Source organism: Aquila chrysaetos, chromosome 10, assembly GCF_900496995.4.
Source record: "Aquila chrysaetos chrysaetos chromosome 10, bAquChr1.4, whole genome shotgun sequence".
NCBI classification, from domain to species: Eukaryota; Metazoa; Chordata; class Aves; order Accipitriformes; family Accipitridae; genus Aquila; species Aquila chrysaetos.
In genome coordinates, this window is record NC_044013.1 from 40,874,659 (window position 1) to 40,902,617 (window position 27,959).

At 40.3% G+C, this 27,959-nt stretch overlaps 1 protein-coding gene across 3 annotated transcripts; it reads right to left on the bottom strand.

Annotated features, from left to right (window-relative positions):
* Positions 1-9: 9 nt before the first annotated feature.
* Positions 10-27,958, bottom strand: PPM1D (protein phosphatase, Mg2+/Mn2+ dependent 1D). Of its 3 annotated transcripts, none has more exons than XM_030028664.2 (7): positions 27,230-27,954; positions 26,958-27,129; positions 20,656-20,884; positions 18,070-18,194; positions 7,362-7,552; positions 6,323-6,565; positions 10-1,458 (listed from the first exon to the last, which is right to left on the bottom strand). In XM_030028664.2, the coding sequence occupies exons 1-7, from the start codon at positions 27,761-27,763 to the stop codon at positions 904-906; spliced, it is 2,049 nt and encodes a 682-aa protein (XP_029884524.1). In that variant the 5' UTR covers positions 27,764-27,954; the 3' UTR covers positions 10-903. The 3 variants fall into 3 exon arrangements, with proteins under 3 accessions (XP_029884524.1, XP_029884525.1, XP_029884527.1); XM_030028667.2 differs by lacking the exon at positions 10-1,458 and adding an exon at positions 1,471-1,802 and having other exon boundaries at positions 27,230-27,958; XM_030028665.2 differs by lacking the exon at positions 26,958-27,129 and having other exon boundaries at positions 27,313-27,952.
* Between the last annotated feature and the right edge of the window lies 1 nt (position 27,959).

The window sequence follows — 27,959 nt, forward strand, 5'->3', positions numbered from 1 at the left end:
GCACCCCCATCAGATTTTCACATGTTTTATTTAGGTGAACATACACATGGTCCACATACTCAATTAAAATAGTCATAAAATAATTTAAGAACTTATGTTGAAAGGTATTAGCAGCACCATCAGTATTGGAATAGCAGAAAATTCATGCCTCCGTAGGGCATACATTTATGCCTGGATAAAAATGCCATCATTTATATAACAGGGGATGGGAATGGCTTTATAGGATGCTTTTGGGAGTTGGAGTTTTAAAACACACACTTTTTTTTGCTAAATACTTTGACGATTAATGTTACAAAAAATACAACTAAATAAGATACTGCATAGTATTTTAATTAACATAAAGAAATTGACATTGAGCTGTGTAAAGCAAGACTCAACATCTCTGCTTCCACATACATTTCATTTCTGAGTAGAGAAATCTAAAATTTAAAACCAAAATATAGACCTAGTGTATTCTCTAAAAGACACACTTTAGGTGGAACGTATAGTACTACGAAAATACATATCTTCCATTCTGTTTAATAATTTACTTTAGTTAAAAAGTTGTGAAATTCTCATCACAAGAAGCGTATACAAATTCATGACTTTAGTAAATTAACAAAAAGGATTTTTTTTTTTTTTTTAAAACAAGGTTTAGCCCCGCTGTAACAATTATACAAGGAAGAAAAGAGACTACATTTATATGAAGGAATACAAATTTACACACATTTTACAGTGACTTATACCCTACACATCTACAAAATTCACAGTTATAATACAAGCAAGTACAAGGCTGGGATAAAGCTGTTTGATACCAAAAAAAGTTTCTACTTTAAAAAAAGATAAACAGGAAGATTCTCAAACTTCTGCACCAACTTTAAAATTCTAATCAGACCAAAATACACTTCCTTACACAAATGCCCTTCAGCAAACGCAGACTGCTTTCCTGGGCGGGTGGAAGAGTGAATTGCTGAGCTTCTTCTGGCCCCGCAGGCTGCGTCGCATGGTCAGCTTGTTTGAGTTTTTGCGCTGTGGAGTTGCAGACATGCCTTCTGGTTGGACACTAATGTTTCGACTCAGGCCACGTCTTGGCTTCTTCATAGCTGGGCCAGAGTTGGATTCTTCCAATGTCCTTTTAAAGTTTGCTGTGGGTGTCCTCTCTGCATCTTGGGCTTTTGTTTGGCCATTAGGAGACACCTTGAAACCTTTTTGGTCCGTGCCTGAATTTGCGGAGTTGGAAGGGGAGAGACTGACTGACAAACCATTACTGTAGGATTCATGTATCCTCAAAGCCAACGCTTTGCTACACTTCTCCTCCTGGGGGCCTGAATCTTTCAGGGTTGCGCCTGATGAAGGTACATTGCTTTTGGCAATCTCGTTTGGCAGCTCTAAATATTTTTCTGAGATCATGTTGCTATGCATGAGGGGAGGAATAGGCTCAGACACATTCAGTCGTGGCCATGGATCATCTTCTAAAAGCTGAGGGAAAAGAAAAGAAAAATATTTAGGCATAAATATAGTTATTTCACCTGCACTTTCCTTTGAGGGTAGAGACAGCGTGTGACAGAGCTTCTCTAAACCTTATCAAGGACAGAAAAATCCTACTCTAAAACAGAGTTATCTCTTCTCCACATTGAGAGGCAGAAACAGATTCAGACTGTGGATCTGAACTTGGTACTTCGTGCACACCAACTTCATAAACACATTTATTTCTATCATCCAATCTGCAAGTGTCTCATAATGGCAGACACGTAATCTCTTCATTCGGAGGGCTGTTCAGACTTACTCAGCCTGCACACCTTCCTTTCTGCTGCTATAAAATGCTGAGGAATCTGCATGCATCTGCTGTTAATTTAGGAAGCCATGTAGAAAGCAGTGCCTGCAATCTCTGTCCTATGATTTTCCACACATGACTTCCCTCCTTCAGACACTGTGATAGAGGCACCTATACTACCTTCTCAGATGGCCAAGCACTATTAGGGCAAACAGCAGAAGAAGTCATCTGACCTTTGTTACATTTAGAATTCTTAGTTACTGCATAACCAGATTATCAGGGAGATTGACAAACTTCCTCGTAGGTGTCCTGATTGCACGCAGGAAGGTGGAGCATCGGACACAGCTGTTCTAAAAATAGAGTTAGTTTGCTATGCAAAGTAACACACTCTATTGCCTAGTTTTACGCTCTGCAACTTGGAAAGAAAGCAACTCCATTCCTCACAGCACATCTATCCACTCTCTATGAAGCACAGTCATTCTGTACATTGAAGAGAAGCTGCGTAATGTGATGTCCTGAGAACCAGGGACTTTCTAACCCTACCTTCAGGTACTCATCCCGTCTTCAGCCTTTGAGAAGTGTTTCTGCCTCCTTCTCGGTTTTACCAACAGGAAAATGGGGACAACACTTGCTTTCACTATCCACGGGGGGATTATGAAAACTAGTATTTATGCAGTGCCCTGAAGATATGAATTACGACCTTATTAAAGATTTAATTGTGAAGAAATCCCTAGTTATTCAGAGAGTCCTTCAAAAGTAAATTTCAAGGCCACATTACTCTACATACCCATCAATGTAAGGCAAATGACAATGACTATTTTAAGAAAATGATGTGCTGAAAACTCGAATGCACACACAGCTGAATCAGAGTTAAGTCAGTGTAACACCTCAGATGAATAAATAGATGCTTTTGAAGTCACAACCCAGAACAACTTCAGTTCACGTTCAAGAAGAGATCCACAACTGCTCAGCACTTTTGAGAAATCTAATACTAAGTAAAGTTTAATAAAATGCAGTCCAAAAGAGAAAATAATCAGAATTGCTTCTAGCATCTAGACTTGGTTTTCCACTCCCCTCTACTCCCCTGTTGCTCCCCAGGTGTAGATAAAACCATTTAGGTAATACTCCTCTACTACATAGAGCAACACGAGAGAGACGACCTTTATGGATGGTATTTTAGAGGTTATTCTTCAACTCGGTTCTTGCAGAACCCGTAAGAAAACTAGATGACACACACAGAGCAGCTCTGGCAACGTCATCTGCTCAATTTAATTTTTGAAATTGTGTCTCTAGCCACAACTTAGGTTTTGTGTTTTTATTGTGCAAGACACAACACTGTGGCTCTTGCTGCCAACACCTTTTGCTTGGTTTGGATTTTGCTGAGATTGGATAAGGCTTTGGGAAGCCAAATGAAGTCAGAGAATGGAGTGCTAAAGAGTGATGTAACAAAGCAAGAATCACCAATTTCATTTCTCAACAATCCAATCAAATTTTGTCAGTGGCCTCAGGAATACTTGAATTAATTTGGCATTAGTAATTGTTGCCAGAAGGATATGCAATTAAGAAATACTTCTGTTTAATTGAGAAAATTTGATTTGGTCTCCATCTATTTCCAAATTAATTGTTTTGGAAGGTAGCAGCTGTTAAGTCAAGGCTCTCCATGCTTCTTTCAGTTCTCTGAAGATAACAGGCAAGTATCCTTTCCATTGCCACCTCTTGGTTTCGCTGACCTATCCTCTTCCTCTCTGGGTTATAATCATTCCACAACCTCGGACTCATTTCTGTATAGAAACTGTGATGATCCATTTTCAGTAAAATTCAACAGTAATTTTGTAAGAAGATTAATCACCTACCTAACTTAGATCATATATTTACCTGCAGCTTCATGTATAAAGGTATTTATGTATTGTTTTGCAAATGGATATTGTCATCTATTGCCATACTTTCTTTTGTGTAATCATCAAAACGGAGCTTTTCCCTCCTATAAGGTTGACAATATCACTAGCATCACAAAGGATCATGAAATAAGGGCATTTCCTTAATCTCTCACAAGTTATCACCATCAGAAAAAAATTCCAAAATACATATTCTGAAATAGTTGCGTGACTGTACTTCGTAAGAAACCTGGCACCTTGCAATAAGGCTACCATTTAATGTCTGAGGCAAGGCATAAGAAACCATGTATTCAACCTTTTGGGGGGAGAGTCTCAAATGCCTCAATTATGTTTCACATAATTTTAATTTTAAAGAAAACATTGAGCCAACAAGCGCTCCTGCACGCACTGAATTTTACCCAGAAGGCTCCCATGAAGGCTATATAAATTAAAAGCCTGCAGTCCAACCATTACCTAACCAAAGTTTATGGAAATATGTTTTGCCTTCCATTGTGGCTCTTATCTAACTGATAAAGCTCTTTGTACTATGAAAATAGTTATTACTCAGGGTGGTGTAGTTACTAAATATACTTACAGATAGCTACACAAAATTCTTGTTTTGCAAAAAAACATATGTAGAGACACAACTACTAAGACATTTCATTTATTATGATCTGCCTGGAGACATTTGTTTTTTTCTGAAGTATTTCAAAATTATTCCAAGAGTGCAGTGGTCTTTTTCTGTCTCTTTTCTGTTTAAGTTCCTTCTCACACTTCTTTTCTTCTGATATTCACAGGTACTCTGTGAGGACAGCTGGATGCTTGTTAGTAAAGCAGAAACCTGTATTACGTTAGTACCTTCAATAAAAACCAAGCACTGAGAAAATAGGATCTATGTTTCTCAACTGGCGACACCAGTTCTATTTTAATCCAAGAGGAGAAAAACTTTTGCATTAAAATAGAACTAATTTATACAAGTATTATCAATGAAGACCTGTAGCCAGTCAAAATTTTCTGTTGGGTTTTGCACATTAAGCAAAAAATCTTAGATCTAGATGTGAATCTAGATTCACACATCACAGTTCACTTAATCTACTTAGATGGGGAGGGGGAATCCTGAGGGAAAAAAAAAAATTCCACTAAGCCCTTATCCAGAAATGCTACTTCCTGGATATTTTGCAGTCAACATAACTCAACGTTTATTCCATCAGTACTGATAATAGATCACGCACAAAACATATGGTACAACTTAAAAGTTTAGGAGTATTTAGAATTCAAATAGTTTTTCTCCACTCAAGATTTTGCTAGATTTTAAGCTCCTTTCATGTATTTTGCTACACCGGATAGAAGGGAAGGAGACAGAAAGTTTAAGCTTGCCATTTTATTAGCAGCTTGTTTCTACCAAGGGAATGTTAAGGACTCCCTTTCTAATTTTTGTTTTCTTTTTACTTTGCCCAAAGGACAGTTATCCAAAGACACTGCAGAACATCAAAGGACAGTTACTTAAATCAGGAGCAGCTGTTAATTACTGAAACAAACATCCACTCATAACTACACTCCAGTTCTGAGAAAAAAAAAACAAAACAAAACAAAAAAAAAACCAAAAAAACCCCACTTCTGAACAGCTCTGCTTTATGTTAATGGTTAAAACTTCTAACCTAAAGAAAGACCTTGTATTAGAATGTCTTTTCCTCTAACAAAGAGCATTAAACCAACCAGAGGAAGATAATAAGATCTCCCAATCCAGAAAGAAAACTTTCTTTACAACAACATGTGTTTGAATACATTAACCCATGGGTTACCTTAAAAAAACCCAAGAAACCAAACAACACCACAACCAAACAAAAAAAAAAAACCAAACCACACCAAGATTAAGAACACATCCACAAGCAGTCTGCAATTCATCAGCTGTGCAAGCTATACAAGTACATGGCAAGGCAGGAAAAGAAACTGTAGCCCAACCTTACTCTCTAAAGGGACTTGTGGGTTTTTTCTCTTTTTTAAACCTCTGATCCCCACAGTCTGATTCTGCTCTTTCAATAGCCTACTTCTGATTTTGTGAGGGTTCTTGGAAGACTTACTTTTAAGAAACAGTTCATTTAAAGCTGTGTGAACTATACGCATGAAGTTACAGTCCTCATTTCTTCCACATTAAGGAGGGAATACGCATTCAACAACTACTAATAAACAATCAGGATTTTAAGAGTTACAAAAACATTGTATCCCTAAATTCAGCAATTCTGAGAAGTTCATACTTTAATACCCTGCCTTTGGTGTTCCAAAGTCTTTTAAGAAACACTGTTCAAAGTTCATCTATTTCTCCAAAGCTTTGTACATGGAAGTATTGAGGATATGGCCAGGTAATTGCTGTCAAGTTACTGTCCTGCAACTGAAATATATTGTCTAGCCATACATACTGCCTATGTATACTTTTTAAACTGCAGTTTAAAAAAATAAACAAACAAACAAAAAGCAACATTAAATAGTGGTTTAAGTTGACAGGCCAGTAGTTTCTAAAAGTACTACTTCAATCACTGGCAATGGTCTGACTACACCATTGTCCCAGTCCTACACATCACAGTAAGTTACATAAAAAGAAATTACTATTAGGGGAAGAAAAGGGAGACTGATACATATTTAGTGGGCTCCACACTCAAAAAGTGGAACATTTAAAACACTGAAAAAAAACCGTTACCTTGACAGGTGGGGTACAGCAGCGGGAGGGTGTCATGACATTCATATCAGGGCTGCTATAGCAGGGACACTCTGCCAAGTTGAGATACAATTCTTCTTCATTTTCCAAGTTGGTTTTGCTATCCTGCAACGGTGAGATGCAGATTACGATGGCACTAGTGTTATCTGCACGAAGCATGCGTTGCCTCCACCGGCCCAGCGCTCTGTTCACCAGCATTTTGGCACAAGACTGTCGGTGCTCTCCCTTTATGTTAGAAGAGAGGGACAGACGGAGAAAGCAATCAGGTCCACTTGACTTTGTAAAGGACAGTTTATGTGGCACAGCCTGAGACATATATTCATATATATCATGTGCTAAAGTAGCTTGATTCAGAAACACAAGAGGAAATATTAATTGAAACATATCTTTCTTCTTAGTGAAATATAACTTTAAAATCAGTTTATGGTAGAATCCACATATATATGAATGCTTTCAACCACAAAACTGATACAATGACTTGCATCAATAGCCTAGTTGTAACACATCCGACGGTCTTTTTGAAAGTCTCTCAAGGGGTTTACAGACCATTTACTATCTGATGCTCAGATGCTCCACTATATAAATTCTCAACTGTTTTGTAAAATAAACAAGAGAAGAATTTAATTCAGACTTCGTACAAATCATGTAAAAACAATAAGCAATTGTCCGCATAGTAATATGCATCTTAATGTGAAATAAATCTCATTTTCAGCCAATATTTTTTGTAACTTCCTTAGAGAAGGAACATGTTATCTTTTTATTACTCACAGACACCATCCTGGTAGTCAGATTTCCCCCAAATGACAACCAAATAATTTAAACAATGTTAACAGGCATGGTATTTGACAATATATACAAGCACAGTATCAGCCATAGTAACAACTTACATGTTGTGGCAAAACTAGGAATATGCCTGAACAACAATGCCATTGTTAGGTACTTTTCATACATGCCAGACGAAGCAATTTTTAGAGGAAAAAAGTATTAAATTTCCACAATGACTTATAGCTGCTGCTCTCACCATGAAGTATTTTTTCTCCTCGTGATCCTGGCACATGGAGATAGCGTCTTGAGGTGGGATCATGTTCCACAGTCCATCACTGCCAAGGATAATATATTTGTGCTTCTGGGGATCAATTGTGTGCACGCTAGTGTCAGGTTCAGGAGACACAACAAATTCACCACTGTAGAAGTCGTAGCTCCAAAGATCACCTAGCGAAGAAGAAAATGTTTTTTAATTGTTACATTACACATGAAAATATGAATCTTGGAAACAACAGAAAAATGTTCCCATGAAAACAGTTACCACCAGTCTCAAGCCACCAATGGTAATACAAAGTAATTTCAGCACAATTACTCTTCTGCTGCTGTCACTTTCCCACCATATTTATTAATATGCAGCAATTTAAATAAAAACACATTCAAACCAACCTATGTTTATAGGAGGTCTTCTACTCTCTAAAAACTAACATTTCCAGAAAAAGGGGAAATACAACAGATTAATACCTAGAAAACAGTGAAACCATACTGTTTCATACATATCCAGACTAAAACCTATCTGAACACCTGAAGTTCTCCTTAAACAGAAGTAAAGCCTTACTTTGTTGAACCCACTCCAAACTTGGAAAAATGTGCCTTTCCAGCTATTGGTACAATTTAAATACTGGAGACAAAATCCTTACCTCTTGTACAGGGAATCATGGTACAGTTTATAGAACTAGGTTGGGGTTGGGGGGGGGGGGAGGATCACATAATACCTTTTTTCTCCCCAACATCATATACAGCATTAGTCTTCAATCTGCATCGCAATGGCATGCTGCCCTGCACATCTTAACAAGCCCTGCTCATAGAAGGGGAAAAAAAAAAAAAAAACAACACTAAAAAACCCTGCCTTTTCACACTCAAGGTGCTAAACTGCCTTTTTTTTTTTTTTTTTTAAAGCCCGAGATCCTCCACAGCCATTCCAGCAATACAGAAACACACAGTTATGTCTTGCTGTTCATGTGTTTGTGCACACAGGTGCCACAAAGAAGCAACAACACAAGAGGGCAAAGGAGGAGAGACTGAAGCCTTTCCCCTATTAATTTCTCTTTCCCATTCCTCCTACTTCCACAGCCTCAGCATCACTTTCAAAGCCATGCAGTGCTGTGTTAGAGCGTCTTTCCAGCTGAACACCATGTGCCAAATTTTGGAGTTGGAAAGAAGCCACAGGAACACAAGTAGTGCCTGGGTTCCAGCAGGAAAGCAGAAAATGAGAGCTAAAGCCTCTCCCTTGGAAGGCCTCATGGAGTGAACCTTTCTATTTTTAAATCTTTCTTGCTACGCGAATTAGTTTGGGGTCACCTCACCAGCAACTATGGCCTGAGCTGAATCTGAATCACACATCTGAATCAAAACCTCTATTGGTTCGAGTGCTTCCTCCAAACCATCCTCAGGTAAAAACCACTCCATCAGAAAAAAATGCATTTCCATGTCAAGTTATTTCAATTTCATTTATCAAGTATACTTGAAAAAATAAAAGCTTTTTCTAAGGTTGGGCCTTTAAACCAAGAATGGTATTAATTTGCACTAACACCTTCTCTTTTTTTTTTTTATGTTCATAAATACCTTCCTAATAGTGATAAGCAACAAAAAGTAACGCTATTATTTGCAAGCTCTGGCTACATTTTTCTGTACAGAACACATGGCTTTAGAAGTAGAAATTAATTAAATGTCAGACTTGAAAAGCATACATAAGCTTAAGAACTCCAGTTTAAGAGTAAGGTTTTTGTCAGGTTTTTTTCTTTGCTTGTTGCTGGCTTCAGAAAGCATGCCTGTAGCCGCCTTCTGCATCCATCACCGCCCTTTTAAAGATAATAAGTAAGCTTTTTGTCTTCCTACTTCCTTCCATTAGCTTTGCCTTAAGCTATCAACCAGTTGAAAAGACCTTTCCCGAATCAGGAAAGGGAATACTTCAACTCAATTACTCCACTTCACCATAGCAAGCATGGATAGTCCATCCTCATTAAAGCACCAATTCACCTTCACTGCAGCAGCAGCAGCAGACAGAAACACATGCTTCTAATAAGTGCTAATTAAAAGCCAAGCCTGCTTGTATAGAGGTGCACTCTCCCTCCTCAGACTCACAACAAAACAAGCCAGCTGGCAACAAGATCAAAATAAATACTGTAACAGAAAAGCTGAGCTCCAGCACAGCAATTATTGTATATGAATTGCCATGAAAAGTCTTCATGTACAGAGAGTTCTTCACATCATGTCTGTCACGGACACAGCAGGTAAATAAACAAGAGCTTGGGATCTTACAACCACCAGATCTTGGAATCAGTGGCAGAATCAATTTCCAACATGCCTAATATTTTTACGCTTTTATTTGCTAGTTTATTCATACTCATTTAGAAGAAATGACAAATGTTATTAGCTGAATCACTTTTTTATTAAAAATACTGTGCTGTGTGATAAAAATAACCTGATGCTATTTAATTTTGGTTCATCTACATACATGTCATCATGCCCATCTGCTGCTCTTCCTGAGAAAACAGCTGAGTAATAATCATCCTGATTTCAGAGAATCTTACTCCAAGAGGAAGAAGGCTCCTCCATGGGGACAATCGGGAATATCACATCAGTTATAAAGGGGACTCCAAGGACTATAAGCTTGCTGAAGGGCACACACAGATTCTGGGAACACATATGATGAATCCACACCTCACAAATCACAGGCCAAACCCCCCGACCAGGAGCCCAACCTTCCTAGTTGCCACTAGCTATAGGTATTGAGAATTCCAGCCTCAATGTCTCTCCTCCACAATGAGTTACCCATCTGAAGGCCATCGTGGAACTATACACTGAGGTGTGGGCTTGACAGGAATTAATAGCTGGCATTCCATGATTTGCGTTAGAACGCCTGCCAGACTACCTGGTAATAGTAGTCCTGGCATTCCATGATTTGCGTTAGAACGCCTGCCAGACTACCTGGTAATAGTAGTCCACGTCTTTGGCCAAATCCAGGCGCAAATCTGCAACTAAGCCACATCTCTACAGTACTATCGTCGTTACATATAGCGGGGCGGGGAGAGCAGAAAGAGAGAAAATTAGATGCCACAAGACGAAAGTAATTTTTCCTGAAAGCAAATGGTGAAGAGGAGCTAGACTAGTTCAAGGACTCACAGCTTCAAAGTTCATTAAACATGCATTTTTTGGCAAAATGCATTCTTTCAAATAATCTCCTGTAGCATCACCTCTGTCAAAGCAGCATTCCAAGGTTGTTGTAAACATACAGTGAGAACTGAATTTCCGTGAGTTTTAAATGCAGCTGTACTCATCATCTATTCAAACTCAAAAATCTCTAGGAAATACACAGCAACTTATTTACAAAGCTGTATGATGGAACAGCATTAAAGCACGATCGGGTACGAACTGACCAACACCTGACAAATCTGGAGCTACTGAAAGCTAAATGGAGCTCTAGATGTCACAAACTGAAAAAAAATAAAGCTTTTGTTCTTTGACCCAGGAAAAATTCCACAAAGTATACTTGAAGCTGGAGGCATATAGAAAAACCCAGACTCTTCCTTCCTCAGCCTAGAAGGAAACAACCAGTACTTGTGACTGCCCAAAAGAAAAGGAAAAATTGCCTTTAGTGTTCATCTATCATCAGTCTACTCCCATAAACCTACAAACTCAGACTAATCAAGCAGGCCAGTGATCCTTGGCAGAACAGTACTGCATAAAGAGTACTTCACTTAAAGAATAACTCTCACAGATCCTTCAACTCCAAAAGCCAGCAAAGGCCAACCCATGTCACTAGGGTGAAGTACTATTTTTTTTTTTTTTTTTTTTTCTTCTCTAAAGGGCAGAGCACCACAGATTAAGTCAATCCTTTTTAGAGCTGCTGCATAGATAGAATACTCATGTCAGCTGTGTGTCTTTCTCTGGCCAGCTGGAGAGCACAGCATCCACAGCAGCTGAGGAATACATGACAAACTTAGGAAGATTCACTTTACATGACACCCTTTGTCACAATTCTGGGAAGGAAAAAGGGAGAAGAAAGTAAGCCAGAAAGCAGAGTACACTTTTCCCTAGGCTTTTCAAAGTGCTCTGAAAACTTTGATTCTGTCCCAAAGCAAGCAGACAGACAAGTGGCCCTTTAGTAGACTGGGAAGCCAAGATAGCAAGCTGATGTGATATGCCAAAGGCTAGTATTACAGAACAGGAATGCCAGGCTCTCAGACTTCACTTTGAGCCATACTATTTTTGTTCCAAAATAAAATCCAAACGTTTACAAAACTTAATCTTGTTCTCTAAAAACTTACAGACCAGGAATATTTCTTTTGGTGTGAGGCTTCCATATTTCTTTTCCAAACCAAAAAAATGGTATTAATGTAGTTTCTTCCACATTTTCCAGAAAAATCATATCTGTTTCTTAGTCATGACTCGAACTGCACTAATATACAGAGATCTACACAAAAATTACATTGCATCTTACAAAATGAAAAATAGATGTTTGAAATAATATACTAAAGGAGCAGGAAACTAACTTAGCTACCTATAAAAATATCAAAATATGTAGTCTATCTTATCTGCTTACTATTACCTTTTAAAATACAATGAAAAAAACCTGCTTGTAACTCAGCTGCTGCCAGGAAAGTAATTCAAGTTACAAACAAAACCACCCATCATATAAGTAGACTGGACTGGATTAAGCCCAAAGCCTTCTTACAGCAAAAGTATGTCCAGAAGTCATATAAATCAAGTCTTTCATTTACGTTTCTGGAGCATGCTGTTTTGAATACAAAGATATCTTTTGGTTTTAATAGAGAAAAGAAAAGTTTACTTTTATAAGTCAGTCCAAAATGAAAATCCAGTTTGATTAATCCCAGATCTAAGTTTTATCTAAAAGGTCTGTTAGTACAAAGAGAAGACTTTGCAGAACTTCCTTTTTTCACTGTCAACAAGGCAGTGCTGCTAGGAAGTGAGGCAAATCTCAGCAAGGATACAGACAGTAACCACTTAAAACCATTCAGGCTGAGCAAGGGTGGAAAATGTTTTCACCAAAACTCATGGCAACCTAGTCCTATAGCCACAAGAGGGCATCTTTACAGCAGTCTAAATATGAATGCAATGCAATGTCCGCTTCATACAATCGAGGAATGATTAAAGACTGTTCAGTCTGAGGGATGGGGACAAAATTGAAGGTAGCAGTGAGCAGAAAAGTTACACAGATAGCACCCGAGGCTTTAAAACTTTCACTAACTCTTTTAGGAGCTTCTTTTACATAGTCAAGCCTGTTGAAAGAATGCCACCCTCAACACTATGCAGAAAAGGAAAGCACAGGCAAGAGAGCAGTATTTCAACAGCAAATTAAACAAAATATTGCATTTAAAATAAATGCTGAATTAAAAGCTGCCTATAAGGCAGTCTTCACCATGACTTCTCATCTCTGCTTGTATGTTAGCAAAATAACAGGCAAGAGAGAATAAAGGTATCTGTCTAGGGCTACGCCAGATCACACTGCATGAGAAAAGCCTGCAAGAACTAGTATGCAAAGGTAGAGGTAAAGATCTAAAATGGCATGCAGAAAGCTACTCACAATTTCTGGCCTTGAACTAAATCCCTCATATGAACACTAAGGTGGAATTTCAAGCTTCAAAAGACAATCCTAACAGCATTTGCTCAGCTGAAGACAAGGGGTAAAACAGAAGAATGCACCGACAAAACCTGGATGAAGTTCTACCTTTACGAGAAGAGTTTTGTTACTGCTTTTCTGCATTGCCAAAGAAGAGAGAGCTAACAAGGCATGCACAGAGACCTCCCATCTGCCAAGGGGGGAGGGAGGGAGCCCCAAACTTTCTCATTTGAGCTACATGGATCCACACATGCCTTCACATCATCTGTATAGCACAGGTCCACAAAGTACATACACTCCGTGTTTTGTACAGGTACACATAATACATTTGGTCTTGGTGAAGAAAATTACACAAGCTAGAGCAAGACATCCCTAGGACAAGATTAGAATCCCAAATGCACCAAGTTTGTCTGGTTTTATATAGATAAAATAAAAAAGCAATTAACAATAAAACCTGGAAAAGTACTTAAATACAGTACTGTGCAGTACTTAAATACAACTTACTAGCTTATGGAATTCAATGTGAGGGATCTTCATGGTGGGGCCTACAAAGGAGCAGGAAGGAAAAACTAAGCAGCAGACACTGCATAGCAACTGTGCCCATTCTATTTGGTAACTTAAAAAAAATAAATAGTTAAATGCATGTAAAAAAACTAATCCCTTATACAGGAATCTACTTAGATCATTTGAGGTCAGCCATACCCTCTTCTCTAGGGTTTCATGGTATGCATGTTCAGAGAGCTTCACAAAACAATTCTGGCATCCAGTAAGCTGCTCTGGAAAACAGCTTCCCTATTACTATCAGAGCCAACATTCTTGTAGCAGCTATACATTGAGCATTCACTGTTCTGGTACATAACTCTTTTTAGGGGTCAGCAGGAAATTCATGTTCTTATGAAAAGTCAAATCTGTATGGTGGAGGCCACTCCACCTAAAATATGGGGGTGAGTCTATTGTATTTCCACATAAAAAACAGGGGAAAGATACTTCATGTTGCCACATGAATGAGTGGTTTAACTAACAGGTTCTTGGTTCACATTTCATCATTCATTAATGCAAAAAAAAAAAAAAAAAAAAAACCCACACACCAAATGGCTACAATACTGCAAGGCAAGCCCTTAATACATAACCCCTTTGACAGCTGCAGATCTTGGCTCTATATTAGTTCCCAAGAAAAGGGGAGGAGGAGGGAAAAAAGTCCATAAAAGATTTACTAGATTTAGACCTGAACTAATTTACCAACAAGAGAGATCCTATATGATTTAAAAAACAATCAAGACCCATTTCTGCCATCACACCATGCCTTACCAGTCAACTTGATCAGGCTGGGGGACAGCTGGGGAGATGAACTGAAATAGCAACTTAAGAAAACTACAATGAGTTTAAGTTACGCTTACAGTCAACCTACAAAGCTCAGTGATTAATCACACCATTTGTCTACTTGTTTCTACTTTCTGTTCTTGTTTCAAGTTATACCGTAAGATATTTAGAGCTCAGACTGTAGCTTTGCTATACTTCCCCTACTTTGTGTACCATCTTTGAAAGTTACACACATGGCCAGATTTTACCTCAAAATTGGTTTCCAAAGATCAAAAGTCTTCATTCCATTTTTCCACAATGGGTTCAACACATGGGAACAAAACAGACATCATCTTGTACACTTACAGTCTTGTGCTTATCATCCCAGAAACAGTTATAAATTAATCTATTTAGACAGATGGCATAGCTGAAATGTAACCTTTCTGCTAGCATATATCTGGCTATTATGTTATACATACACAGAGTAGGTTATCTCCCCTCTCAGCATTCTTTCCCCAATATATGCACATGTAAGCATGCTCACAGGACTCTACAATGCCTTCCTGAGTTCCACATGGAGTTACTGTCTCCACAGGGAGACAATAACTAATACATGACTCACACAGTCACACACAAGCAAGTTACATGATGACTTGTTGCCCCTGAGCATCTGCTCTATGGTATCCAGCAATCTGCACACTCATAGACTTGCCTTACGCAAGGGGATTAAAGTAATTTGAGTTACCTCACACCTGCTTTAGAGGCAGGCATATAAAATAGACAGTTACGATGAAACTGTGAGTGCCAGGAAACTTACTCAAGTGATTACACTCTAAGAAAACAAAATGCTCTTCTGATCAGAATGGGCAGCAAATCCTGAGAGGTGAACAATTCTGAGATTGCATGGGATTCATAAGTATCTATCACAAGGCAAATTGGTACAAAGAAAGATGTTTTCATTGCCCAGAAAAGGTTAGCTGAAGTAGCTATGCTTAAAATGCAGAATACCCTGCTACAGTTTAAAATATTTCATTAGCAGACTTAAAACCTGTATACAGGAAAAGCAGCATACAGCTACTTTACAGAGACAGTATGAAGCGTAAATATTTCTAACTTGTTATGGTGCTATAAATAAATTAAACATTACTTAAATGCAGTCACTACTGTTGTGAGAAGCAGTGGCAATAAAAAGTGCATACCACAAATGCTTATTTTAGGGCAGAAAGACACTGCAGACAATCAGAACAGTAAAGGGAATGTCAACAGAATTAAGCTGGCTAGAAGGACTTCTATTGCACCAGTATCCTTTCTGCTGTCCAAATATTTGACCAATGCAATACTTCTCCAGTGTCTTATTCCTGCTATATAAAACCTCTGCAGTACTCCTTACAGTGAGCGCTAGACTTAAGGACTAGATGAGGGATGAGACTACATCAAAATATTTTAAAGTGTTGTAAGCGAAAGACAAATTTAAAAAAAAAAAAAACCCACACCCATGTTCTAAATTTTAGTTTTTCTAATCAGATAATCTTCCCACTTTAAAGATAGTAAATTCACAACTCTAGGTTTCTCTCCACGGTGCAGAGCAGTGTCAACAGACTCTTGCTCTCCTATTAAAAATTATTGTCCAATTATTGTCCAGTCTGGGATCTGTATGGGATTTCTATCAAGAATAACAACGAAGTTTGGACTTCGCAAAAAGAATCACCGTGCTAGATTTTAGCGGGACTGACTAGAGTACTGGTAACCAGTATACGTCAACGCTGAGTTATTACTCCGTTTGGAGAGGCTCCAACGCAGCAGTGCTGTGCCAACCAGGGTAGCAATCTGGGAGCCAGCCAAGAGGTCAAGCAGGCCTCAACAGCATGAATGCAAATGGCTTTAGTCGTGGTAGGTCTTTTGTAAGCAGCGTAAGGGGCATGCTGGCCTCAGAAAGAAGTTAAATCCTGTTTCCAAACTGTGAGCGTCTGTGCACCATCTGGGTCCTATGGAGCAAAGCAGCTGTGTTCCTTTTTCCAGGAGGTTCGTCATACCTCCTCAGAAGGGGATGTGAAGAGACTACGGAGGCTCCTTGAGCAAGCAAGCACCAAAACACTGTCACATTGTACATCTGTTTCTCAGTGATTTGAAGATGCCAAAGCCCTCCTTTAAACTTTCAAATCTGGTAACTTTTGAAACCCGGAATTGTTAAAAGATAGATGTTCTCATTTCTTGAACCTGAAACTCTTCAGTAATCCTCTTCATCCACGTAAAGGGAAAGAATGCAATACGGGGGACTAACAGATGCATCATTCCTTAAATTCCCATCTGGACATAAAGCCCAGCCAAATCCTTTTGTTCAACTTGCTGAGAGGAATCAGATAAAAGTCATCGAGCTATTTAGACAAACAACAAACTCGCAATCATGGGAATCAAAGATTCATCAAAATTGAGCATACACTTTTTGTAACCTATGAGGAACGTGCCCTTCTGCAAAAAAAGGGGAGAAGAGGAATATGTTGCTCAATGCATGAAGATCTCTGTTTGCTAGTCATCTATCAACTCCAAAGGATTTACTCAAACTCGAGTCACTTTTACTAACCATACAAGCATCTGTCTTGCCTAAAATATGACACATAAAGGCTTTTAAGATACAGAGAAAAATGTCTATAAAGTTAAAATGTTATTTTTATTAAAAGATCACCCTTCAGCCACCTAGCCACCTGTGACTCCTTCCTTGATATATAGCTACCTTTTACAATGGTAGTTATCACTGCAAAATTCTTCTTAACATTGGACAAATCCATGTGAAACAGATATCATGGCCTTTGGAATAAGATACAGTAATGCTATGCAATTATCAAGACGACCACAGTCCCAGGAACAGACTGTCCCCATGACATGCTGCCAGCTGATCTAGGAACACTGACAACACTATCACACAACTGTCAAGCTTGCCAAGAAGAAATTAAGTCACAGGACAGTTTCACAGGTGAAAATACGGTATCACACTTCCATAAAATTGAACCCATACTGGGTATATCTGAATAGAGAATTCTTCACAGGGGCAAAGGGAGGAAGGAAGCAAACAAAATTAACTGCAGAAGACTGGAATTCTGAAATAAAATTGAAGGAAAAAAACCTGAGCAGAAAACACTAACACTCATGGGCAAGAGGTATCCGAAGATTAAGTTTTGAAGTACTTCCCCAAAACCATTCATAACAAGTCGGCTAGGTACTGTAATATGCCTTTTTGTCCTTTGAATAAAGTGTTCCTCCAAGATAGTTTCCCATTACTAATACTCTCGCAAAGGCAAGTTATAGATAAAACACAGACTTGACTTTCACCCCTTTGGTCATTCTGTACTAAGTCTGGAAAGGAAACAGATTCACCACAAAAAGAAGACCCAATTAATTCATATGCTATGCAGCAAAACTTAGTCTTACCACCACCTAGTCAACAATTACAGTCCTATTATTTCAGTAAGAAAAAGACAAATGTACTCTCCAACTCGGAGACACATACTGCTTTGTACTTTTTCATTTGCAACAGAAATGAAGTACCATCCTTCTACGACTGACATTGAAAATCCTGCATGTTGTAGGGCAAGTCCTTCACTCACCAATGACACCTTCTACAGCTTTATTTGAAGAATGAAATCCATATTGTATTAAAAATACTTTTAAAAGGCCCAGACTTTCAGAAGGCCTTGTAATCAAGGCAAGCAAGTAAGTCTAAACTATATGTTTTGGCAAAACGATATAATTCAGTTCTAGTGGCCTGTATGCAGTGGTCTCTCACTTTCCAAATACGGGCACAACTTACCAAGTGCTCTAGCAACTGCCAGGAAGGGAATCTGGTCAATGACGGTGCTGCGGCGCACAGGGCCATTGTGAGTCAGACGAGGTCTCTTCCAAACAACACGATTCACGCCAGACTTGTTGATCACACTAAAACCGTCGGAAAGAGGCAGAGGTTAAAAAGGAATGGAAATGAAAGCATGGAAGTTAGTTTCAATGACACAAGACCAGTTAAATATGCAAATATGGGGTCAATAATGACAGTACCCTCAGGGAAGTCCACAGCACAGTTAAATATTTCAAAACACACGGTATCACTTAGATAGCTTCATTCCGTATTAAGCCAAAGGGAAAAGTGAGAGGTGAAGGGCAGAAGAAAAGATAAAGCACGGCAATGAAGACCTGGAAGAAATTCTGGCTGGCTGCAACAACCAGATGTAAGAGTATCTTTTTAATCCGTCAGAGAAAAAGCAGATCTGAATTTGCTTTCCTCAGATGAGGACCATCAACATCAACTCACTCGGGTGGAAATATCATGTAGTTCCTCCTTCAGTTTTCTCCATCTGCCAAAGTTTGGCAGTAAAGAGCAGCACAGGATAGTTGAAAAAACAAGGGAAAGAAGCAGCCTTCTGTAGGGGGATTTCCTTTAACGGTGCACCAACGTGAGGCAGAAACAAAACAGGAATTGTTCATAGTTGCTATCTGCTGAAAACAGGAGATGGGAAGAAACAGCTCTGCATTTGAACGTTAACACCTGCTCTAAGGCACTGAGCACTGGTTTTAGTTCTCACAGATGGCATTAGAAGGGTCAAAGAAGAAACTACAGAGCAAGTAAATGGGGCAGCTGTTACTGGGCAAGGGAGGCAGGGAAGAAACAACAGAGAGGGTGTGAGCCATCAAGCAAGAAAAGGTAATGGAACGAGGAACTAGCAAAGCCTGGTCCCAACCAAGTTAAGAACTAGACACTTAAAAGCTAGCTTTTATCCAAGGAACAGCCATTGGTAATTAGAAACTGAGAAGCTCTGGAACAGCCTCAAGATTCCTCATACTGAAGCTATTCAAGATGCACTTCCTGAGACTTCAAAGGCCTTAACAACAAGGGCATGTTTCGCTCCATCCTTTCGCATGCACAGCGTGGCAAAGTCACAAACACCACATCCTAAAAATCAATCTCATCCACTTGTACAACTAATGACCACACAAAGCCAACTTCAGTCATGATCTGAAAGACGACCTCATCCCACACTCAGAGACTGTTACTAGGAAAATATCATTTTTAATGAAAGTTCAATTATGCTCTCCCACTAACTTTTCCCAAGTCACTCTCATGAAAGAGAAGACATTAATAAGCACAGCTGCATAGTCCACCTCACTCCTACCATTTGCCTGACAATAGCCTGCAACAGCCAGCCTGGGAAAAACAGAAGGAGCACCAGCGAAAATAAAGATTTAAAATAAATAAATAAATAAATTTAACCATTCCTGTTGATACAAAGATCCAGGGAATGCTTCTTTGAAGCTTCAGAGACTTTCCATCTCCAAGATAAACAACTTGGAAACCTATACAAGTGCTAACCTAGCAAAACTGCAAGTTACCCTTTCTGAAAAGCTACCAATACAGTTAACTGATCAACTTCTACCTGCTAGAGATACAAATACCTGAAGGTTAATGAGCTGACAAGGTTCTCATATGAACAATGTCAACAGGAAAACCTTCAGTGATCTCTTGCCTCTGAACTGCTAAAAGAAGGAAACTGTGCCCATCCATCTGGTGCGGTACTGTAGAACGCAAGAACAGAGAGCTCCTGTGAAGCTATGCCAAATGCGAGCCCTGAGGTTTGTCTCAAAACATTAGTGCCATCTGACGAACCTGCCTGCTTTCCCCAGTCACAGGGAACGCACATCAACCACAACTCAGAGATGTTCTAACATCTGCCAGTTCCTGACAGTGAAGAAATCGCTAATGTAAAGATACACGTTAAAATGCGGTATTCTAACTTTTTAAGCATATATTTAAATACAGCAAATACAGTAACTTATTTCAACTGTAGGATTTGATTTTTTTTTTTTTGTTTTATGTTCCTTAAACAGAAGCTTTGAAGAGCCTACTCAACAGCTGCCATTGTCACCACAGGAACAATGCAGAACACATGAGAAATTATAGAGTATTTTGTGTCAAAACTGCTGTGTTTCCACCATTTGACAAACCAGATATTCCAGAGCTCATATCATTATCTATATGGAAAGGCAATATTTTTCCTCCCAGATTCCTCAGAATTTAATGAAAAATAGGTCAAATATCAGCATCTCCACTCCAAAGTTTTCAGTGAACATTTAGAATTGTAACCAGACGTCAGCTGCATGATCCACCAGGAAGTTAAAATTTTGTTTATACCATAAACCACTAGCAAAAAGCACAACAGGGTAACAATGGATCACTCTAAGTTATTCCCAACAAGCTAGAAAAAAAACAGAGTACAGATAGGGAAGGAATATAAATAGAATATGAGATTCACCAGCTTGCTTGCCCTAGCTTAAGCCTAGTTCAGTCAGAAAGACACAAATAGCACGCAGAGATCAAAACCAAAGTAAAAAGCACAGAGACAGTTACCTGCCCCCAAGGCCTTCAATCCTCTCCCTTTCTTTGGGAAGTTCCGGCTTGTGGTCCTGTGTCACCTCCACAGCTCTCACAAAGTCGTCTTTTGGGTCATCCTGGACTCCCAGCACCACTCCCGAATCGCCAACATGAGCAACATACATCTTTGACCCACGGATAATTACCACACTGGCAGTCGTTCCCGACGTGCTTGGGAGACCTGTCATGGTCTTCGGCCACTCTGCTGCAATGAGAAAAAAAAGCAAATAAAAATACCTTTGTTTTTAATTCTGTGGAACTGGTAATGTTTTGAAGAGCCAGATGAAGGGTGTGTCACAGAGGCTTGCGTAACGTTACAATACAGGGTGTACTTAACTATAGTATGGCCTGGCAAACCAGTGCCCTCAGGTCCCCCCCACTTTCGTAACATCGCTCCCCTACCTACAGCTTAAATTGACACACATATATAAAGCCAGCATCAAAGCACCACGATAGGATTAAAAAAACTGTCTCCTGGTTTAATATTCCGAGCATCACTAGAAGAATAACAGGGAAGATGTGCTCCCTGAGTGCTGAGCAGGATCAATCAAGCATTTCATTAAGATTTACTGTTCCCTTTCCTGTCTGAAGAGGTGAAAATGTTACAAATTAGGTCATTTTGCCTGGACATTTGACTGGCAATCAGGTTTTCTGGACATTCCCAATCCCCTCGGAAGGAAAGAAAATGCTATTTTACTTTTTTATGCTGAACAACATTTTAAGTTGAATAACATCTCATCTGTTTTATTCGTATCTCCTTTTGGAGGACTGACTAATGCAGACTATTCAAGTATGCTATCCATAACATCAAATCTTCTGCAGAAGATATCCCTTGAATTAAGAACAATAAAATACCTATACTAGCGTGAACTACAGATGGTTAGAGAAATCTTCTTCTTTCTCAACTGTTTTGCCCTCAAAACACTTACGTTCAGTTCCTATCACACCACTCTCCCCATTTACATCCAATCCAACCTTCTCTTTCATGCCTTTTCTTGTCTATTTTTGTGTCTACACACCCAAGTTCATCTTCTTCCAAAACTCCACAAAACGATTGCGACAACATCCCAATTAAAAAAGATTAGCCGTACCAGTCCTCCTCCCTACTTCAGCACCCTCAGAAAACAGTACTCCACTTCACGGTTATCAGTTGATTTCAACTGTCAACAGCAACCTCATGTTTCTTCTTCACTGCACCCACTCACGTCTTCAGACAAACTCAGATGGGAGACTCATCTCCTTGTCACATTCTATCTTCTGCACTTCACAAGTCATGCTCACACAGTACGACATAAAAATTCCACTGTGATACACATTCTGTTTGCAGGAAATACCCAAGCCAGACTGCCAAAGCACTATATTATTTATTTTCCTACGGCACAACAAACACAAGAAAAAAAACAAAAACACAATTAGACCTCCCCCTCTGTGAAAATAGGTATTTTAAACTTCAGAAGTTTTAAGCAGAAGCAAAAGATTAGGAACTTAACAAGTTCTAGTGCCACTGAACAATGTTCAGATGCCCGAGGCAAGAAAGAGAAGACACGGAAGACGTGCTGAAGGAGAAGCAGAATTATATAGACAGTCTGAAGATAAAAAGCTGCATTTCCTCAGTGTTAGCTACCAAGACATCCAGCATGATTTAAACATTTAAGTTCTAACACCGAGTTCTAGCTTTGTGTTCTAAATACCAAAATACACTTTCTCCCTAGGAGTAGCTTTATTTCAAGAACACAAACATTCAATCAGCTTATTGGAAGTACTTTGGCAATTTTAACTGTGGATATTAAATCTAAGACATTCCAAATGGAAAGCAAATGAGGGAGGAAGCCAAGTGGTAATGAGGACTTCAACCATGCACTTAACAGAAAACAAGCTGCAACTAATGAGTTTCTGTCAGTGAAACAACCCCTCAATAGCAATAAAACATATTAGAGAGTCAAATCAGTCTTTATGGGAATGAAGAGCACAGAGAGTGAAATCACCCACTTATGAGAAAAAGAATGATACAGCAACCCCAGATTTTACGCTCCAACAGAACCAGAAATTAGATCTGCCTCTCATCAAGGGATTTCAGTTTACGCCTTGCTCCTGTTTAGAGATAAGTATTGTATACAGCATAGCATATTCCTTTCTTCAGAGACTGTGTCTCAACAGAAGTGTCAAAACTCCTGAGTTTTATTCTGAGCTCAAGTATTAAAATCAAAGTCACTTACCCGACTCCTCCACATATCAGGAGCATGTTTTTATCAATCGTGTAACTTAAGCAATAGGACATATTTCTAAAACAATTTCTCCCCTCTACTTGAAAAACACTACCCTTCACTCAGTTTTGTAACTCTGACGTCGTAAACTCAACTGGTTTTGTAGCTGGCACATCAGCTGGCAAACTGAAATTGTCACCTGCTTTAAATAATAATAAAAACACCAGCTTTTTCTTAAGCACACAACCAGCATTAGTAACATCCCTTCAAAGTAACAATATTAAATGCCATCCACTTTTGAGTTTAGAACTTTATTTCAGTAAGTTCAGCGCAAATTATTGCCCATTTGTCATACCGCAACAAGTTGACAGATTAAAAGAAATTCTGAAATTACAACAAAGCTCTCAAAACTAAATTCACACTTCAAGGATATACCTGAAATGTCCATGGATGACATACCACTTCTATGGTATGCACCATATGCATACCATAGCACTCGGTAGCACTCTAGGAAAACAAAGTTAGTCAAAGTTTCCTTGTGGGCCTGTACCCCTAATTCCATATTTATTGCCAGAGTTATTAAGCTATGTACTCGGAACATAGATACATCCCAGGATGGACATGACTCCACTACAGTGTGGGGGCTTTAGATCTGAAAATCACATCGTTTATGAAACAGTGGGGTGCACACACTGACCCAGCTGATGTGAATGGAGCGCAGGAGGTAAACCCACAACTGCACCTAGCAGGGTACTAACAACATTGCCTGTCACAGACTCTGACAATACCTGCCCACAAAATACCACATTTTCCAATTCAACAGATGCACTTCCTACTCTTCCAAGAAAAAATAGAAAAAAGATAAGAGAAAAAAAAAAAAGAATGCATGTTAAGTGTTCAAGCTATCTGATGCTATCAAATTTATAATCTAGTTTGTTCCTTACAACAGTAGACAGTTTTAAGAGACAAATCAATGCAGTATTCCAGGACTGTAAGTTGTTTATACACAACTTGCAATTACTTTTTGCTTTTTTCACCCTTCGTGTGGATGGACTGCAGAGAGGTGTAGGAATTCGTTTAAAACAAACCACCCATCCTAAACAGTACATGTTACACCGAAACGTGGATCCTACACCTGGATACCACATCTGTAACAGAAAAAAAATACTCTACCACAGTCTAAAAAGCAAATTCACTTATGATGGTTGGCACGTGATCTGAAACACACAGACTGCTCCAAAATGTATCTGTGGAAGTTACGCTCCTGTTTATTTTTGAGAATGATTCAGGATTATTCTGGGAATCAAGTATTGCTAAAGAATGTATTTCATTTTTACTTTGCTGGTTTTATGTACATTAAGTCAAAGTACAATACCTCATTTCAAATTGGTTTGATTCCAAAACTGTTACTAAACTTTCAAAAAATAAATGCTGTATGAACTTTTAATACAGCAATACACCACAAAAATATTACGTTATCCTGAAAATCTGCATTGCCTCAAGTGGTCTAGGTCCTTTTCAGATAAGAATACATACATAAACTGTTAAACATTTCTAAGAATAATCCTGAAATTATGACTTTGCAGTGAAAATTACCTTGTTATTACACAAGAGATGAAAATATTATTTGACTTTTATTGCTTCAATTAAATTTATTGGGAAGAGTTATAACCAAAGTAGAAGTATGCAACTCTTTCTAAATTCTAACCAGTAAAACTGAAGAACGTTTTTAATAGTATCAAGCTAAATACAACATTTAAAAACAAGCTCTTGGCTATACAAAAAATGAATTACCATAGAAACATAAACCTATGCAGTCCTCAGTAAAGTCACATCAAAATCTGGGACCTCCCGAGTATGCTTCTTGTAACACCTTTCCTACCGCTGCCAGTTGTAGAAACAGGCTTCAGTAAGAACTTTTACTCCAGAAAAGTTCCCTTTAGCATACATATAATTTTATTACTATATAAATAACCCAAAATTTATCAGCAATGACAGAGGGGTATTTTTCTGTTTTAATTTTTCTGGTACTCCCATCATCAATATGTTTCCTGTCTATCACAGGAGATGGCCACTGGGATGACCCCACAGCTTCCAAGAAGTAACAGAGCAGCTGAATATGAGCTTCTCTTCCAATGGCCATCAACTGGAAGCAATAAAGACTCCATCTTTACACCAAAAATCCAAACCATTCTCCCACCCCCATTTCAAGATACCAAAATACCCAGTCTCCCTTTCATGTCCATAGCGTCACCAATACACAGTTAAAGATCTGCTCTACATATGATGACATAGAAAAGTATTTACTATAAGTAAAATTACCACTGGGATTCCATAACATAGTATGAGCAGTTATAAACTAGATATAGTCATGCTTCTGTCCCATAAAACTCTAGCTGTTCTGCACATGCAGCTACCAGTAAGACCAAACATGCTACAGAGAAGTTTACTACGTAGCCTACCTAAAATTGTCATCAAATGCTCATAGCCAGAACTATTGTTGTTAAATGCTCATAGCCAGAGCTAAGTTGTTTCTCACAACAATTTAAATTGGTTCCACAACCCAAGTACTATTTGCTAAACACTCATTACTAAAATAGTATTTCCTGCATTCTGTCACTCCACCTCTCTGCACTTTGTATTTGCGCATAGTTACAGTGACAAATAACAGATGAGGGATACTACAATTAGAAAACTAAACTCCTTATCTTTCTCCCCCATACCATCTTCCCTTATTCACACATCTTTCTCCTTATCATTCAAGTCTGCAGCCCAGGAAGTCACGTGCCACTCACCACTTGTTCCCCAGCATCAAGGTTGTGGTCAAGTTCTGGTGCTTCTAAAATTGACATCCTTTCTGTCCAACATCAGTGTGCCCTCAACCTTACCATTCCTTCCCCCGTACCTTTTCAAGTATCTGGCATTTGCACAACTTCCCTATTTCACTATTCAAGGAAAAGGAAAAGGAAAATGAAACTGTTTTGATGCTATAATCCACACCCCCAAGAATCACTTTGTTGAAACCCCACGGTGCTCTAAGTGGAATTCTTGCTTTTTACGTTTGCCTCCCAAGCCCAACCGCCAGCATCGCTGTCTATGTTTTTGATCCAATTTCACCGTACTCCACTCCTTCCTGCCAGTCTTCATATGCTGTTCACTGTTCTTTTATTTTCTCTTTCCAGGGCTTTTGAACACGTAAATGGATACACAATACACACACACACTCCACACATTATATATAAGTAACAACCATACTTTTAAGCCATAACCCTCACCTTACCAGGAATAACAAAAAAATGCCTTTCAGAAACTCAATTCTGCAGTCTCACTCAATCTCAGGGAGAAGGAAGAGTACAAGAATGCCTACTGTCACCTGTCTTGTCACTCTCCTCTCCTTTACACTTACCTATTTAGGACCCCAACTTCTAGCCTACTGCAGTTAAGCAAATGATCTATATAATTTCAGGATAGTGAGTGTGTTTTCTATTTTGTCAGGTACACTGCATATTCCCCGATGCTCGAACAATAAAATGAGCAAATGATTACCTTTTATGAAACAGCCATATTTTGAATCCTTCCATCAGGACTTGACAGAAACAGTTGGAACCAAGGCACAGTTGGGGAAAAACCACTGTCCCAGCCCATTTAAGTTTGCTAAGATGACTTTTTTTTTTCCCCTTTGTCTTTTCATGATACACTGGACAAGGGAAATCTAAGGGGGAGTTCTGTGCAATTCCCCAAGTCAATGAGATGAAGACCCTCCCAATAAATCGAATGTGGAAATCCGACTTGCAACACCCTGAAAACAAACCGCAGCTCTACCGTCGCACCATCTTCGGCTACATGGCACAATCGTCCTACGGTGTGTCCTCACCCTCCGGTTCTAGCTTTTCTCCCACAGTTTGCTCTCCAGTTTTTCCCTTGTTTTACCGAATTACTTGACTGATTATCTCAAATCCCATCCCGCTTTTCCCTCCCCTCCCCGCACACAGATGGCAGCGATGCCACCGGCACCGCGGGTGCCCCGCTCCCAACCAGAGGTGGAGGGAGAGGCTTTCAAAGCACGCAACTCACAATAGTGCGGGGTGGGGTGGGTGTTAAGAAAAAGGCGGCTAAAAGCGGGACGTCCCACGCTCGGGGGATACCAGCGTACGGGGAAAGGGAGCGACCGGCGTCTCGGGGCGATGCCGGGGGTCGGGAGGCGGGCAGGGGGATTCGCTGTCCCCTTAGTCCTCGCTGCAGGGCCCTGCCGAAAGGAGAAGAGGAACCCGGGGTTGTAGCGGGGGGGGAGAGGCACGGCCAGGCGCGGCGGCTGGGCGGAAAGGCCGCGGGGCCGGCAGCGTTACCTGCTCTCCCCCGGCGGGGACCGAGGGGACGGGGGCCCGGCGGAGCGGGGGCGGCTGGAAAGCGCCAATCGCTTGTAACTTACGCAGTTTTTTCCACATGGCCCGGTGGCAAGCGATGAAGCCCTTGCGCAGGGCCGCGCACACCTCGGCCGGCTCCGCCGAGCCGAAGCCCTTCTGCTTCTTGATGAAGCCCCACAGGTTCTCCCGGGCGAACTGGGCCGCCTCCCGGCCGCCGTGCCCGTCGCACACGGCGAAGAAGGCCACGGAGCGACGCGGGCGCCGGCCGGAGCCGGGGCCGGGGGGCAGCGCTCCCTCCTCCGGCGCCCGCGGGCTCCCTCCCCTCCGCCGGCCGCTCTCGGCGAGGGGCTCGGCGGCCCGCGGGCCTCCGGGCGCCGCTCCGCCTTTGTGCGGGTGGCCGCGCTCCGCCTCGGCCGGCGGCTCGGGCTCCACCACGATCTGGGTCACGTCCTCCATGTATTTCCTGCCGCCCTGGTCGGAGTACACGCTCACCCCCAGCGAGTACGGCCCCTCCATGGGTGGGTGGGTGGCTGGGTGTGGGGGGGGGGGGGTAAGGGGGTGTGGGGGGGAAGGCTCGGCGCGGCGGCGCCCGCCGCTCCCCGCCCGCGATGGCTCCCCGCCCGCCGCCGCGGACTATTGTTGATGTCGGCGGCGCCGCTCGGGCATGTCCGCGGCGCCGCGCCGCCCGCCCCCGACAATCCCCGCCGGAACG

Excerpts from the sequence above, each read along its gene's own strand:
- PPM1D (XM_030028664.2), bottom strand. The coding sequence starts at position 27,763 with ATGGAGGGGCCGTACTCGCTGGGGGTGAGCGTGTACTCCGACCAGGGC. Across the intron at positions 7,553-18,069 it reads GGCAGTTGCTAGAGCACTTG|GTGATCTTTGGAGCTACGAC; the intron begins GTAAGTTGTGCC and ends CTTCTTCGCTAG. Across the intron at positions 1,459-6,322 it reads GCTGTACCCCACCTGTCAAG|CTTTTAGAAGATGATCCATG; the intron begins GTAACGGTTTTT and ends CTTTTCCCTCAG.